The following is a 17,854-nucleotide window of genomic DNA, read 5'->3' as shown; positions in this document are numbered from 1 at the left end:
ACAAGGTAAATGGTAAATTTTAACTGCCTAATTGTCCAAATTCAAGTTTGGAAATGTAGCCTAGCGTAGGATAATTTTGCACAGGCAGGTATTTGAGAACCCCAAACCTTGAGATATTTGCCTTTCCTCAAAATGATAAGCATGTCACTGGGGCCTCCAGCATTTCTCTCTTCCTTCAGTCAGTATGCGTTAGCACCTTACGTTTAGCAGAAGTGTTATTAATCTTTCTGTATAGAGAAATAATAGTTTGGATGTTGACTAAAAAGAAAAAATTCAGCGTGTTGGGAAACCTATTCATGAAATAATGTTTGCCTTCAACTTTCTCGCTGCTCTTATTCGTAAAGAAATTATCCATTGCAGTGTTGGAAAATCAATTTAATGTAATAAAGTTTACCTCTGGCTTTCAGAAGCACGCCTTACTTCATTTTTAAAATAGACCAATGGTTGTATGACTTGCTTTTCTAGAGAAAATTATCTATATTGGGTCCCTGATACATCCACTTATACAAGGTTTAAACAGTCTTTTAGGCCCTAATGATGCTCCTCTGGTGTGTTGCAGTGTAATACTGGAAACACAAAGCATGCCCCAGTGCATGTGCATTTTATTACATGTGCAGTGCATTAAAAAAAGGCATGGTAAGGGACATAAAGTATCCAGCTAGTGCACCTGTTGATAGCACTGTAACACATAAGAGCATCTCTCCCAGAGGTCTGAAAAGTTTAATTGATTACCACCTAAGGTTGGCTACTAGAAGACTAATAACACCATGGTGTATGTTTTCTGCATCAGTGTGTGTGCCTGTTTTGTCTGACCTGCCTCTCCTGTACCCGTTGTTACCCACTTTGACCTTCTATTCTCAATGCACTTCTGCCTGACTTTCACTTTGTCCTACTTCCCCTTGCCTATTCCTTTAGGTTTTTTATTTGTACATAGCTAGATGTTCCGTCTCTCCAATCTAAGCACTGAAAGTGTGATTTCTGTATCTGATCCAGTTGTGACAAGATAGCTTTAACTTGCAGCCTCAGTAGAATGGGCAGACAGTGACTCGACTCAAATGACATCTTGCAGAATTTAGAAACCTTAAAAGTAGTTTTTAAAGCTGCACATATAACCAGGGAAGTGACTAGCATGTTATCAACAGCAATGAAACAAAGCCTCCTACATATGTTGTGCCTGTTTATCTGCAGCCCCTTCTTATCCACATCAGTTCAAAGTCCAGAATGTATTCATCTTATCTAAGCTTTCAGAAAGCAGGGGGTGTGGAGTTGAAGTTACACTCTGCAGATCTCAGTGAAAAGAGCTCTGAGAGCTGATTTTAGGGGAGGGACACCCCCCTTCAAAAAGCACACAGGAACAGAGCTGAGGCAGTCAATCACAGGGTGTGTGCTGGAGCTCCCTTCCCTGTCACCTTTTTACCTCATGGTGTCAGAAAACCTGTCGTAAATGAGCAGCTAGCAGAGGAACAAGACAGCAGACAGAAATTACACTTCGTGATATGGATTGAAACAAGTATACGCTATAGAGGGATATGCTATTTCAGGTCAGAGGTTTACAGCACAAATTCACACGCATCAGATCTGAATTCTTTTTACCTTTCTTGAGATATCCTTCTCAGTCCATAAATTGCTACAGCAGAAGGGCTGTTGCTGAAAACACACACTTTCATTCTGTATTCTGTGACTTCATCTCTGGCATTGTTGTTAGAATACCATTAGAACCTGAAAAAGTTTCTGTTGTCTTCTCGAACGATGTGGAGCAGTTAAAAATTTGCTGAATGTCAACCATAACAGCAACTTTTTTTGTCTGTTTTTGTCGGAAGCAGAGCATAACACCTATAAGAATGTTGTTCAGATTTCATATCGAGCACTTGAGTCAAAGACCACTCTGATCTGATGTGGCTTGTGAGGATAGTTCTTGCCGAAGCCTGGGAGGTACCAGTATTGCTCTCCTTCCTTGACAGGAACATTGAACGCTGCAGTGCCGTCATTATCATCCCAGAAAAATAAGGCCTTGTTATCACCTTGTGTGTAGAACTGTTGCATGCCTTTACTGCAAAGTCTTTCTTGACATGGTAGTGGTGTGGGCACCGTTCAAAACGGGTAATGCAACCATTTGGGAGGGCACGTTTCGAAAGAAGAAACTGTGGAAGGCATTACCCAGACATACATTGCCCATGATGACCCAGCCTAGGTTTAGGTGTTGGGCATATAGTACATCATGTGGTCCTTTGATTTGCTGGTGAGCCCTGTGTACTCTTAGGATGTCCCTGCTGAGAAGCAGGAGAATATCTGCATTTCTGGCAAGAGCTGGTATCTGGCCAGCTATGCCTCTCCAGTGAAAGTGTTGGGAGGCAGCTGCAGGAGTAGAGATCTCCTCTGTTGGTTGGAATCTGGTTGCATTCACCGAGAGTGGACAGTGGTAATGGTCTTCTGTAGTGCCAGCACAGATGCTCAGGGTGTATGGTAGGGCATCTCCTGTTATGTTTTTTTACAGCTCAAAAAGCTTTGATCTTGCAAGAGACCTGTTACTCTGATCATCTAGAATAGTATAAAGTCATAAAGCCTTTTTAGGTTGACCCTTAGGGTAACATGGACTAAGCATATTTTAGCAATGGACTTGTCACAGAGACTTTCTCTGCAGACTTCTCTAGATCTAGAGAAAACTGGTGTATGAGGTGCTGTTTGGTCTGTGCTCCCCCAGCCATGTTTTGTCTCAAGAAGTTTATCTGTGGACAGAGTGGGGCTGTCTTGCACATGCTCATCACTGTCACATTCTATGCACTTAATAGTAGCCTTACAGTCTTTTTATGGTGTTCTGTGGAAGCACGGCATTTGAAGCAAACTCCAAATTTCTTTAAAAGCTGTCTGCATTCTTGCAATATTTTCTTTCTGAAGCCAATACACTTCCTTGGGTTGATCCCACGAGCAGTATTTAGGTAACTGAGGCCAGGTAAGTGGGTATTCCTTTTGGCAAATTGAAGCTCCAAGAGAAAGTCACCGAGCTTTTGAAATTTTAGGTTGTCTGCCAGATATTTTTGAGAAGCTTTGCAACATTTTAAATAAAGCATCCTTAATGGCTTCTGGGCAGCCAAAGCTATGCTCAAATCTGTCATAAGTGGCATTAAGACCTGTGACAGGGTTTTCTATGTGAACAGCTTTGAGTTTTTTTTGATACTACATTCAGCAGATTGATGACCTAGCCACCTGATAAGCAGATCTAGTTCTTCTGTTGTTGTGACATCTAGTTCACTGAGCTTGGCTTTGAAGGTGGATTTCCAGGCTCTGTAATTTTCAGGTTTGTCGTCAGACTTAGTGGGACCTGTCTTGGTGAGAGGACCATGTATTTAGCAACCTGTGACATGTCTGTGTTTTCAGACTTTGGATGCACAGCTTCATGCAGAACAAAGTTAGTCACAGTGACTTTGGAAGGTATGATGGTGCAAAGGTGTTCATACCTGACATTGACTCAGAGTTGTTTGCCATGTTGGGTTGCAGCTGTGGAGCAATGTACTTGGTAGGAGGCAGTTGACTAGCCTTATGGTAAGATGTACGTTCCATTATCTGCATACTGGTGTCTACAGTTTGGTGTGGTGCAGAAGCCTGGTGTACTGAGGGATAAGTAGGCAGACTGTCTTGAGGGGTGGTAGGCACAGTGTACTGACCTTGGCTGAAGGATACAGCTGCTGTGACTGGAAGCTGAAGTTTTGGGAGAGAATGTGAGGAATATAATGCATACAATGCAACTGAGTGTCTGTTTCTGTTACGTCCTTTATGTTCCTAGCAGCTTGCTGTAAAACTTTTACCTTGCCATGGCTGTGGAGTTCTCACATTGTTTCTCCAAAATGTCCATCTTTGCTTTCTTGTGTGCAGCTTCTGCTTCCATCTCTGCTTTCTTGCATGAAGCTTCTGCTTCCATTTCTGCTTTTTTTGTGCGTAGCTTCTTCTTCCATGATTGCTTTCTTGCGTGCAGCTTCTGTTTCCATTTCTACTTTCATCTTGCTTTCTTGCATGAAGCTTCTGCTGTATAAATGTATGACATACAAATTGAGTTGTACACCACAGGTCCATTAGACAAACACTGCAGTATTGCGGTCTTGTAGTCTGTAGGATGCAGTGGTTAGCTTGCAGGCATGTAAAGACTTGTATGACAATGGCTGCACTGTTCTATGATGCTGTATATACAGAATCCACATCACATTTAACAGTAAATATTTCAAAGCTATAGATGATTTTTTGACTGTTCTGCCTCTCCAAATGAAGCACTGAAAGTGTAAGCTCTATAACTGATCCAGCTGTGGCAGTAAAGTTGTAATTTACCGTCTAGAATTGACAGACAATGACTTGATCCAAATGACATCTTGCAGATTGTAGAAATCTTTATTCCAAAACTTGTGCAGATCATAACAGTTGAACATCAGATAAGTAAAAAAAATTGTAGTGTGCTTAGCTCCAACAGTATACAACACATGTGGTGAATGGAGGCAAAAGCATAAAGACGGAAGGTAAGACATACTATACAGAGCACCTTCTAGCTACAGAGTGAGGTATGGACAAAATGATTAAAGGCAAACAAATAGACCGTGCATGTGTAACATGATAGACTTGTATCCTATACTTGAATGCATGTTTTACTGTTTAGGTATTGGTTTGCTATAAACATTTGGTGTGTGTTTTGCTGACTGTTCAACAGAAGCGGGTCTAAAGCATGTATGTGGTTGTTCTTTAGAGCCTTTGATGTTGTTATTAATGCAATTTCTTCAATTTTTGGCGATACCTTGTGTCATTTTCTATGCTATCTTATAATTGTTCATTATCACAAGTGTTATGGAACTGTGTTTGAGATGTTCTAATAAACCTGTATTAAAAAAAAAAAAAAAAAAAAAAAAAAAAAAAAGCTGGTCTAACAACGGGGAGCTAAATAGTGAAACAGTGTTATCTCCCTGCGTGTAGCTTACATACAGTATCTCCCAAAAGTGAGTACAACCCTCACATTTTTGTAACTATTTTATTATATATTTTCATGTGACAACACTGAAGAAATTACACTTTGTTACAATGTAAAGTAGTGAATGTACAGCTTGTATAACAGTGTAAATTTGCTGTCCCCTCAAAATAACTCAACACAGCCATTAATGTCTAAACCGCTGGCAACAAAAGTGAGTAGACCCCTAAGTTAAAACGTTCAAATTGGGCCCAATTAGCCATTTTCTCTTCCCCGGTGTCCTGTGACTCATTAGTGTTACAAGGTCTCAAGTGTGAATGTGGAGCAGATGTGTTAAATTTGGTGTTATCGCTCTCACTATCTCATACTGGTCACTGCAAGTTCAACATGGCACCTCATGGCAAAGAACTCTCTGAGAATCTGAAAAAAGAATTATTGCTCTACATAAAGATGGCCCAGGCTATAAGAAGATTGCCAAAACCCTGAAACTGAGCTGCAGCACGGTGGCCAAGACCATTCAGCGGTTTAACAGGACAGGTTCCCCTCAGAATAGGCCTTGCTGTGGTCGACCAAAGAAGTTGAGTGCACTTGCTCACCGTCATATGCAGAGGTTGTCTTTGGGAAATAGACATATGGGTGCTGTCAGCATTTCTGCAGAGGTTGAAGGGGTGGGGTGTCAGCCTGTGAGTGCTCAGACCATACGCCACACATTGCATCAAATTGGTCTGCATGGCTGTCCTTCCAGAAGGAAGCCTCTTCTAAAGATGATGCACAAGAAAGCCTGCAATGAGTTTGCTGAAGACAAGCAGACTAAGGACAAAGGATTATTGAAACCATGTCCTGTGGTCTGATGAGACCAAGATAAACTTATTTGGTTCAGCTTGGTTCAGCTGGTGTCAAGCCTGTGTGGCTGCAACCAGGTGAGGAATACAAAGATAAGTGTGTCTTGCCTACAGTCAAGCATGGTGGTGGTAGTGTCATGGTCTGGACCTGCATGAGTGCTGATGCCATTGGGGAGCTACTTTTCATTGAGGGAGCCATGAGTGCCAACATGTACTGTGACATACTGAAGCAGAGCATGATCCCCTCCCTTCAGAGACTGGACCACAGGGCAGTATTCCAATTTGATAACGACCCCAAACACACCTCCAAGATGACCACTGCCTTTCTAAAGAAGCTGAGGGTAAAGGTGATGGACTGGCCAAGCATGTCTCCAGACCTAAACCCTATTGAGCATCTGTGGGGCATCCTCAAATCGAAGGTGGTGGAGCACAAGGTCTCTAACATTCACCAGCTCCATGATGTTGTCATGGAGGAGTGGAAGAGGACGCCAGTGGCAACCTGTGAAGCTCTGGTGAACTCCAAGCCCAAGAGGGTTAAGACAGTGCTGGAAAATAATGGTGGAGACACAAAATATTGACACTTTGGGCCCAATTTGAACATTTTTACTTAGGGGTGTACTCACTTTTTTTTTTTTTGCCAGTGGTTTAAACAATATTGGTTGTGTGTTGACTTATTTTGAGGGGACAGCAAATTTCACTTTTATACAAGCTGTACACTGATTACTTTACATTGTAGCCATTTCTTCAGTGTTGTCACATGAAAAGATATAATTAAATATTTACAAAAATGTGAGGGGTGTACTCACTTTTGTGAGATACTGTATCTGGTCCCAGCAGACAAAAGGTAAACTCTTACTGGTTTCCCCACTGACATGTCTGCTTTTTGATGTGTTGTGATGTGTTAACAACCCATTCAAAATGGATGGTCTGCCTTATTGTAAAATATGTTATATGGAATACCACATGTTCAGAGACGTTTGAAGGAAGCCATAAAATTGAATGGTATTTTCCAAGTAATACTAAACAAATATATCTAATAAGTTTGCAGTTGTCAAAAGTTGAGTACTCTAAATATCCTATACTGTGTCTAGTGAACTTTGAGACTTCTAGGGCTAGCTGCTGCAGTGGAATAAAATGAACCATAGCGTTTGCCTTGTAACCTAAAAATAATGACTGCATGGTTAATAATCTAGACTCTAGATTCTAGATAGCAAGAACCTTGGCATTTACATCCATAAATTAAAAAAACATAACCATTGTGGAGTTATTCTTATACGTATGATATTTGAAAGTGCAATTTTCTGTGTACAGGGCATCTCAAGGTAGCCATTTTGCATTGCATTGTCAGAAAATACAGCGGCTGCAGATTGAAAAGGAAAGGTCATTTTTAATAACATTCAATTACAATATTGTGTCGCAATTGTATTCGCTATATTATTTTTTCTTTATTTGCTTTTTTTTCCCCCAAGGAAGTGGAGTTACCCTTTAAAAATGCTGAATAATGCAGCTATGCGGTGTTTATCAATTTATTTTTGAGCCATAAGCTTTTGTAGGAGTATAGTTTTGCTAAAAAAGCTAAAAAAAGCTACAGCTGAAAATTGCAGACAAAAAGCTAAATAACTCCTCCTACAGCTACTGCTTTCAACTGCCGTTTTGCTAACGTCCAGGGTGCATGAGGCCTTATAGAAAAATTGTTCATGAGAATATTCTTTCTTGCCATCATCAAGTCATTCATTTTGTTCCAAAGTCCAAAAAAATTTCGTCCTGAGCTATTTGAACTTTGATGTACTAAACAGGTTTAATTTGAAGATGTAAGATTTTTTCTGAATGAAAAAACACATTAAGAGCCCTTTCACATGGGCAGACAGATCAGGTCAGCATGTCAGTTTTTTGATTGGACCCTCCGGTCTCCTCTATGGAATGACGGGTGTAACTGTAAATGAACATGTGCCTGTTGACACCCACCAACATCCGATCTGCTGAAAACAGACAGATGGTGATCATTTGATATTTGTGCAAAATGATAGATGTCTCCTTTAAATAACTTGACAAGCTAGGTGTAAAGGTGTATTTAAACATGTCCCAGCTAGGGGGAGCTATGTCCTGAAGAAGCTGGGTTTCTGGTGAAATGCGTTGACGTCATGTAGGTGCACATATGCCACCAGTCACACGCCACCTGATCTGTCCATGTGGGAAGCTGCTATAGGGTTCTGCTTTGAGGCGTACAGCTGTTCACATTGGCAGAGCACAGCTAGCATCTTCTAGTACTACCGCGCTATGGGTATTCTTCAGAGCAATATATCCGGAAGGAGCCAAAAAGATCCATCTTTCAGGTTTGGCATGCATGCGGCATGTGAATAAGGTATAGCCTTGACTGCTATTTGTCATGTGGAGTGTGGAGGTCAACGCAGCTGTGGACTGAGTGAACCTATCTCAAGGTCTGTGCATTTGCCATCTGTTTAAATCCTCCCCTCCATGACTACTTGTCTGCTGTATGAACTTGCTTTCATGCAGCCAACCTGTATGTCTCCGCGATATGCCTCATCAGCTGTTCTATGTTTCACTGATCTGCCTGATGGTGGTGGATAAGACTGATATTCTGATCGTCTGTAATTTGGTCACACCAAGGCCAGCAGTGCTTTGATTCTAGCTAGAAACCTATGTCTGTGTTTGTTGCATAATACTTGAAATGGACATCTCATAGTGTCAAATTTTTACCCAAATTGCACATTGACAGTCTTGGTAACCTACCTATGTTAGCTCCGCGAATTGGCTATTGTTCTATTTGGGATTTGTAACTCAGGGATAGCTATTGAACTGTGAATTGATTTTGAAAGGTGACTGGTGTTATACTGGCTCTTTATTCTAGTCCTGTTTTTGTAGCTATTTCTTGTTGCCATTTCCCACTTAGCTTTGCCCATTTTTTAGTGGGTTGAGTGAGATGCGTGATTGATGTGTGTATGGCGTCTGGTGCACTGATTTGCACAATAAGACAACATTGTCTTTTTTATTGTGATGGTGGGTGGTTCCTGTTTTTATATTACATTATTCATATCATTTTGACTTTTTGTATCAATAAATTTATGAAATGATTATTTCTCTTACGTCCTCCGACAGTCGCCGCCTCTTCATATTCGTCACATATGGGGTATTAGACTTTGCTCCGAAGGAGTAGCTAGGCAACAGAATATGTTAACATTAAAGCTTTTAACATATCCCACCCTCAAGGGGTGGTCCCCTCAGTCAATACCCTCCTACTTCCTGCAACCATATCTCAGTTTCAATGTCTAGCTTGTCAGGAGTGGCTGGCTCTCTCTGTGCTGGGGCTTTGTGCCCCAGACTCTTTCTTCTTTTTTGATTTTTTGTTTGAGTTTTCTCTCTACCTTTACTTAGCTGTTCTTTTTGTCAGCGTTAGTTAGTTCTTCGGATGAAGAGGATCATGCGGGCTGGGTCTCGGGCTGATCCCCCTGGTCGCAGGTCGTGGGTCAGTGGCTTCCCAGCCTGCCATCGAGCGTTCAGCCAGGTAACGCTCCTGGCACAGTGAACGACCCATCCCTGTTCGGTGCAGGGATGATTGGTGAGGTGGCTACCTCACTGGACGCTGTGCGGTTTCTTAACCCCCATTCTGTGCGTCTTGTATGCGACTCTCCCTGCCTCATGTGCAGCGGCTTGTTCGCCTGTGTGGGTCCCCCACGCCATTGTGAGGTAAGTGTATCTATGTGGGGACCTGTCTGTCTGTGGGGGTGTTAGTCTGGGACTGTGTAACCTGCCTCTGTTCACACTGTTTGTCTCCCTATCACTCGGCTGCATGCTGTGGGCTGCAAGGGGGGGGGGGGGGGGAGCTGTGTGACACTGTGTGTGTCAGCCTTGTCAGTGTGAGAAGCTGTGTGCTGTGGGGCATGTTTTGGGCATGTTTGGGCACTATACAGCGATCGCTGCGGCGATCTGACAGGTTTTTTTATACATGGATGACATGTGTGCATTACTGTACTGTGGAGCGGCGGTTTCGGCGCCAAACGACGCCATTTTGCCTACACTCGCTCCGGCCGCATGTTCTACATGCATGGCGGCCATTTTCTTGTAGCCTCCCATAGGCTTTCATAGAGCGCCCTGGCAGCATCACTTCCTCTTCTCCAGGAACACTGATCGAGGCAGCAGCAGCGGCGAGGGTCTCCTCAGGTTATATCCTTCTTATCCATTGCCTGTGTCAGTTTTATTGTCCCTGTGGGGGTCTCATTGTGCTTGTGTGTGGTACGGTGGGCTGCGCTCGCCGCGCTTGTTAAAGGGGCAGTTAACCCTTTATTATCCGGCATTTGTAATAGGGGCAATAGATTCTCAGGAGGGCAAATTTCCTACCACCTTGGTGGAAAGCCAGGGGACCGCTGTTTCCCCCCCAGGGGGGGATTTAGCCACTATTGTGGCTGGCCTTGCTGCTCGGGTGCAGATGCTGGTGGCTGCTCAATCTACTAAAAGACCCAGAGTTTCTCTTTCCTCTGATTCTGAGGGTGAAGGTGATGGGGCTGTTATGGCGGGGGCCTCCTTATCGGGGTCCCGCTCCTCCCTGGATCTAGTGGGGTCCGAGGTGGAGGCTGAAGTTGAAGGGGTTGATAATTCTCCCCCTGGCTCGCCTGAAGAGCTTGCAATCATGGATGAATTGATTGCTTCCATTAAACAAACGCTGCGTTTGCAGGATGAAGTGTGTCCCCCCGCTGCCTTGGCGGCTTATGGGACGCAGAGAAAACGCAGGACGCCCCAGGTTTTTCCCTGCAATGATGATTTTCAGCGCGCTGTTAAGGAACAATGGCGCAATCTGCGCAAACCTTTTGCTGTACCAAGTAGGTTCAAGCTGCGTTATCCTTTCTCGCCTTCCACTGATGAAAGGTGGTGTGTGCCACCCCCAGTGGATCACGCAATTGCGGTTTTAAACAAATCCACTGCGATTCCTGCAGAGGATTCCCCTGTGTTCCGTGATGCCACGTATAGGAGATTGGAGTCTCTTGCCCATCATACTTATTCTGTTACGGGTTCTATGCTTAAGGCTCTGTTTGCCTCTCTCATGGCGGCCCAGGCGGTCGCAAGTTGGACGCAGATGCTTAGGCGCGTCCTAGTGGCCGATTCGGCCTCACCGGCGACCCTGGATATGGTGGATCAAATCCACCAGGGTGTCATGTATCTGTGTTATGCGGACTTGGACCTAGTCCCGTTGGCTGCACGTGTGCACAGCGTGGCGGTGTTGTCTCGCCGCCTGGTTAGGTTGAAATGTTGGTCGGTGGACCAGTCTTCACGTAAGACCTTAGCCAATCTGCCTTATGATGGGTCTCGCCTTTTTGGGGAGTCCTTGGATGTGTTGATTAAGGGGATCACCGGGGGTAAGAGCACTCTCTTGCCCCATTTCCCCAAGGCTAAGGGGGCTTCTGGGAAGAAGCATGCTAATTTTCGGCCCCCTCAGGGGTCCTTTCGTGCCTTTTGGTCGCACTACAAGGGCAAACCGTTCAAAGGTCAAGGCTCTCAGAAGAAGCCCTGGTCTGGAAAACAGAAGTCCGGTCAATCCGGATCCGCAGCCCATAACAGTGCGGCCTGAAGGGGCGCCCTCACCCAGTTTTGGGGTGGGGGACGTTTGCTCGGTTTTCTTCAGCCCTGGTTGGCCCGCGTGCGGGACAGATGGGTTCAGGAGATTGTTCGATCTGGTTACAAGATCGAGTTTCTCTCTCGGCCGGAGAGCAGATTTTTTCCCTCAAATCTTCAACTGTCTCCAGAGCGTTTACGGGACCTGCACCTGGCGGTGCGGGACCTGAGGGCTCAGGGAGTGGTAGTTCCGGTGCCTCATCGGGACAGATTTCGGGGGTTTTATTCCAATCTGTTCACCGTGCCCAGAAAGGAGGGCAAGGTTCGTCCAATTCTGGACTTGAAGGCTCTGAACCGCTCTGTGCGGGTTCGCAAGTTCCGCATGGAATCCCTGCGGTCGGTGGTGGCTGCCCTGGTTCCGGGGGAATTCATGGCCTCCATCGATTTGAAGGATGCGTATCTTCACATCCCCATTTTCGAGGGTCACCAGAGGTACTTTCGATTTGCCATTGCGGAGGATCACTACCAGTTCGTGGCGTTGCCTTTTGGTCTCGCCTCGGCTCCGCGGGTCTTCACCAAGGTGCTTGCACCGGTTCTGGCATTATTGAGGGCCCAGGGCATTTCTGTCCTGGGGTATCTGGACGACATTCTGGTTCGGTCTGCGACCAGCCAGGGTCTGGAGAAGGACCTGTCTGTCACGATGCAAACTCTGCAGGAGTTTGGTTGGACGATAAATTTTCCAAAGTCGACACTGAGTCCGTCGGTTCGTCTTCCCTACCTGGGAATGATTCTGGACTCGGTGCAGGCGAAGGTCTTCCTGCTGGAAGACAAACTCAGAACTCTTCAGGAGGAAGTCAGGTCCCTCAGGGACGTTCCGCACTCGTCTCTGTGGACGTGCATGAGATGTCTGGGATTGATGGTCTCGGCCTTCGAGGCGATTCCCTTCGCCCAGTTTCACACGCGGGGTCTCCAAGCGGAGATCCTGTCCATGTGGGACGGGCGACCTCAATCTCTGGATCTTCAAATCTCGTTGAGTCATCGCACCAGAAGAGACCTTCTGTGGTGGCTCCAGTCCCCGATGGTGTCCGGGGGCAAGTCGTTTCGTCCTATCTCGTGGACGGTAATCACCACGGATGCCAGCCTGTCGGGCTGGGGTGGTGTTCTGGGCGTTCTGTCCGCCCAGGGGACTTGGTCAGAGGGGGAGTCCTCCCTTCCGATCAACATTCTGGAATTGCGTGCGATAAATCTCTGTCTTCATCGCTGGACGGACCGGCTGCAGGGCTGCCCGGTTCGGGTGCAGACGGACAATGCCACGGCGGTGGCCTACATCAACCACCAAGGGGGCACCAGGAGTGCCCGAGCGGCTCGAGAAGTGGCCGACATTCTGTCTTGGGCCGAGGCTCATGTCCCGGCGATAACGGCGGTTCACATTCCGGGGGTGGAGAACTGGCAGGCGGACTATCTGAGTCGCCAGACCCTGGATCAGGGGGAATGGTCTCTCCACCCGGCTGTCTTCCAGATGTTGTGCGCGAAGTGGGGTCTTCCAGATGTGGACCTGTTCGTGTCTCGTCTCAACAACAAGGTGAGAAGGTTCGTGGCAAGGACGCGCGACCCTCGGGCAGACGCGTCGGACGCGTTAGTGGCCCCGTGGCATCAGTACAGGCTGATGTACGCGTTTCCACCGATTCAGTTGCTGTCCAGGTTCCTTCGCAGGTTACACTCGGAACGCAGCACGGTGATTCTTGTGGCACCGGACTGGCCTCGCCGGTCCTGGTACGCAGACCTCGTGAATCTGGCGGTCGACGCCCCGTGGCGTCTGCCTCTTCGAGACGATCTCCTGTCTCAAGGACCGATATACCATCCTGCTTTACAGTCGCTGGCTTTGACGGCCTGGCTGTTGAGACTGAGGTCCTGAAGGAGAAGGGTCTCTCCCCAGAGGTCGTTCATACCTTGATCAACGCGAGGAAGTCTTCCTCAGGGAAGGTTTATTACCGTACTTGGAAGGCCTATTTTGCCTGGTGTGAGTCCAGGGGGTTTTCACCCCGCACGTACTCTGTTTCCCGAGTGCTGTCCTTCCTTCAAACGGTGTCGATCAGCGTTTGGCGCTGGCTACGATAAAGGGTCAGGTGTCTGCGCTGGCCGTTCTGTTTCAACGTCCCGTGGCTTCCAACTCCTTGGTTGGCACTTTTGTTCAGGGAGTGCGGCATCTGGTTCCTCCTAGGAGGGATCCTCTGCCCCCTTGGGACTTGAATCTCGTTCTATCTGTGTTACAACGTGCTCCTTTTGAACAGATCAGGGAGATCTCGTTGTCTATGTTGTCCAAAAAGGTCGCCTTTTTGGTTGCGATCACTTCGGCTCGCAGAGTGTCGGAGCTGGCGGCTTTGTCCTGCAAGTCTCCGTATCTGGTTGTTCATTTGGATAAGGTGGTCTTGCGACCTAATCCTTCTTTTCTTCCGAAGCGAGTTTCGGAATTCCATCTTAATGAGGATATTGTCTTGCCTTCGCTGTGCGCGAAGCCTAAACATCCAAAGGAGGTGAGATTACATTCTTTGGATGTTGTTCGGGCGGTAAGGGTTTACCTTAAATCGACTGAGTCTTTTCGAAAGACGGACTCCTTGTTTGTTCTTCCAGAGGGTCCTCGGAAAGGCATGGCGGCGTCGGCCTCTACCATCGCCAAATGGATCAGGCAGACCATTGAACAGGCCTATGCTTTGCAGGGGAAGGTTCCCCCTGTGCCTGTGAAGGCGCACTCTACTAGATCTCTGAGTACGTCTTGGGCCTGTCGTCATGGGGCTTCTGTAGCCCGGGTGTGTAAGGCGGCGACCTGGTCGACCGTGCACACTTTCACAAAATTCTACAAAGTAGATGTTCAGGCATCGGCGGATGCTTCCTTTGGCCGCAAGGTTCTTAGTGCGGCAATTCCCTAGGGTCCCTTGTTGGGGACCTCTGGCTGTTGGGATAAGTTTTTTATCCCCTGGTTATTTGTCTTTTCCTGGGTTGTTGCTCCTGTTGAGCACTTGTTTTTCCTGTAGCCCAGCTGGTTTCCTTCCTTTGGTAAGGTTCCTTTCTTTGATGCGGAGACTGCGTTGCCTTTCGGCGCGGATGCGTTTCCCACCCCTCATGTTTGCACTGCTTTGGGACGTCCCCATATGTGACGAATATGAAGAGGCGGCGACTGTCGGAGGACGTAAGAGAAAACTGAATTTTTGTAAAATCTTACCTGTAAAATTCCTTTCTCTGAGTCCTCCGACAGTCGCCGTCCCCGCCCCTCTTTTGGGGTTTGGTTGTATACTCTACTGCTATTCCACTGAAACTGATATATGGTTGCAGGAAGTAGGAGGGTATTGACTGAGGGGACCACCCCTTGAGGGTGGGGTATGTTAAAAGCTTTAATGTTAACATATTCTGTTGCCTAGCTACTCCTTTGGAGCAAAGTCTAATACCCCATATGTGACGAATATGAAGAGGCGGCGACTGTCGGAGGACTCAGAGAAAGGAATTTTACAAGATTTTACAAAAATTCCGTTTTTTACGATTTTGTGTCACTAATCCCAGGTGGCTCTTATATATGGTCCTTAAGGCAGTGTTCTGTCTGCTTATTTTCTGGTTATCCATTTCCCATCTGTCTGGCAGATTGGATGGCAGTGGGTGTAAATGGACAGGCGGTCCGACTTCCCATAGAGGAGAGCAGGCTGTGTCGGTGTCCACTCTGCGTAAGCAAAGTGGACATGGACCAGTCATCCTCCTGCTCATAGGGAATCAATGGGCAGATTTCCCGCTTAGCAAGCAGACTCCAACGGAGCTTGTCCTGTATGTTAGGGGCCTAACAGTTAAAATTCCTCATCCTACTCCATTAAAGTTTCTCATTACTGCAGTTGAAAACATGTTCATTTGACACCACTAACCATAAGAAAATTGAACATACAATCTGAAACAGTACAACAACATTCTACTGGTGTATGGCTAGTTATACTGTAAGTATAAAAACTTTTACAAATTTTTATGTCATTGCAGGCCAGGTCCAAATTCCCCAATTTCCTGGGTACAGGCTTGTGTTCAGATTTTGGACCCTGACTCTAAATGGAGAAAGAAGATCCTGCTTGGATTGCATTTTTATGGAATGGATTACTCTGCTCTTGGGGCATCCGGTGAACCAATTCTGGGCAGCAGGTAGGGAGTGCTGTTTCCTTATCTTCAAAACTTATCTTGAGGATGAATATTTTGAATGTTTTTGTTGAGTAAAGCTACATATAAATGTTGTAAGCAAGAAAGGCCAGACCTGTTCCCTAAAATGGTATTAAACCCAAAAGCCAACTTGCCAATTAGCAGCTTACCAGTTCTTAGATGTGATGGCTGCATACATTTTCTTTTTTAGGTTTTCTTCTATTTTCATCTGGTGATCCAACCAGCAAGTATGTTGTTTTTCAAAAGTATGAATGTATCAGTTTACATGGATGAGACAAACCATTTAACACTGGCGGGGGGTGCTTAAAATGATTGATTTTTTTATTTATGTAAAACCTTTTTTCGCAAAACGAAAAAAAAAAAAAAAAAAAAACGATTTGCTGTAACTGTTTCTAAAGTGTGAGCTGAAGTTTAGCTTTAGTTTGTTATATGTAAATCTGTTATTACATTTAAGACTACACTCCCCCCAGACTGACAGTTTTGCTGTCTGCTGTGCCTTCTGTTCTCCTTCCTCCAATGTGATAACTCTTTAATACAGGAGGTATGTTACTGGCCAGATCACCAGGTGAAAACAGAAGGAAAATGCCAAAGAAAAGAAAACAAATGCAGCTACCATATCTGATGATTAATTAGCTGCAATAGAATACATTTTTAGTTTTGGGTTTATTACCGCTTTAAGGGGCTCATAGACATATAGTGATAGTTGCTCAAGTAGATCATTGTAACTGAAAACCATTTTTTAAGGGCTAGCCCCAGTCTCTGCAAATACTGATGGTCTCTTAGCTCTTATGTGTACTTTCTGGACTGTTGAGGGGGTTATTTTTAGGGGTAATTTTAGGCCATTAGTTCCCCATCAGGTCCGATTTCCATATGTGTTACAATTATTTACAGTAAACACTGAGCAGTTAAATTTAGCAGCAGTGGGTGACAAATCAAAGATGGGTGGATCATGTGGAGGAGTGATAGTTAAGCTGTTCCATCTTTAGTGGGTTTTCTAGCTGATTTGACAACTTTAAATGTGAATTATATGTACTCCTTTTTCTCTCATTGCATTGGTTAAAAAAGACACTCCCCTATATACTCACCAATGAAGGGTTGTATAAATACAACATAGTTGAAGCTTTTGAATTATTGTAGTTTTCTCCTAGCTTGATAAAGACCTTAACATTGCAATCAAAAAATTAAAAGAGCTAATGCTTTAAAAAAAAAAGACCTGAGTGCAAACGTAGCATATTTTTATGCTTTTGAGGTTCCTCCGTTTTGCCAAAGTATGTTACGTCCTGGCAGCAAGCAGCAAATAAGGTGTGCGCTGTAGAACTACAAGTACCCAGAAAATAGTTTTGCAGCTCACCACACGGTAAAGCCTGTGTCCTTTTAACCAGTTGTGGTTAAGGGCTAGCCCCAGTAAAGCCCATGTCCTTTTAACCAGTTGTGGACGTACTACACACACCCGAAAAAATGTAATCACTGGAAGATTTTGTTTATGTGTAAAAATGGTTGTGAACACATTAACAAACATGTAGACCTGATTCAGGTCTATCTGCCAAAACCAGCACTAGTTCATATTTCACAGATAAATTAAACAACTGTGCAAATTCTGCACCTAATTAACAAAGGTATTGTGTAAATTTTGAATATAAGAATCCTTGCCAGATCGGACCTGGCGTACAGAATATGAACCTTGTGCAGACAGTTCATGTGCTTCTCTGCTTGCTCAGTGAATACACTGTTCGAGCAGGGTGTGCATATACAGGGAAAACTCCTTTCCATGACAATATGTTCCTCCTCCCCCCCCCCCCCCCCCTCACTCTCAGCTGAGCAGGAACAGCATAGAAAACAGAACAGAAGTTACTCCTAATTACCAAATTTGTCTACTTCATTATCTCAGCTTAGAAGAGTTGTGCAAGCTTTACACCTGTGCCACTCTTTGTTACATCCCCCAAGATTTATAAGCAATGTTCACACGTCAGATAGAGAGTCTCAAAGCAGCTTTGTTAATTTTTTTATATACTCTGTTTCATTCATATTCGGATTAAAGAGGTAAACATGGCATTAGTTAAAGCAATTTGTCAAGTAAAAAAAAATCTGTAAGTTTAGTGCTTAGCCCGTGCTGATAGGAGAAGGCTGTTGACAGAAAAAGTAGATATACAAAGACCTTATACAAATAGGAATATAATCATCTGTAGCACCACACCATCAAATCGCGAAATAAAGTATATATACTTTTATATATATATATATATATATATATATATATATATACATACAGTAGGGGAAAAAGTATTCTATCCCCTGCTGATTTTGTATGTTTGCCCACTGA

The 17,854-nt window shown here is 44.9% G+C and overlaps 1 protein-coding gene across 1 annotated transcript in view; it reads left to right on the top strand.

Annotated features, from left to right (window-relative positions):
• The window catches only part of CHID1 (chitinase domain containing 1), a 1,130,290-nt gene that overhangs the window by 607,044 nt on the left and 505,392 nt on the right, over positions 1-17,854 (top strand). Inside the window, exon 10 of the mRNA XM_082269929.1 lies at positions 15,364-15,519. Within this exon, the coding sequence (XP_082126055.1) occupies positions 15,364-15,519 (156 nt within the window). The remainder of the gene's footprint in view (positions 1-15,363; positions 15,520-17,854) is intronic.

Source organism: Pelophylax lessonae, assembly GCF_965119305.1.
Source record: "Pelophylax lessonae genome assembly, chromosome: 10".
Classification (NCBI taxonomy): domain Eukaryota; kingdom Metazoa; phylum Chordata; class Amphibia; order Anura; family Ranidae; genus Pelophylax; species Pelophylax lessonae.
This window is presented reverse-complemented; position numbering and strand designations above follow the sequence as displayed.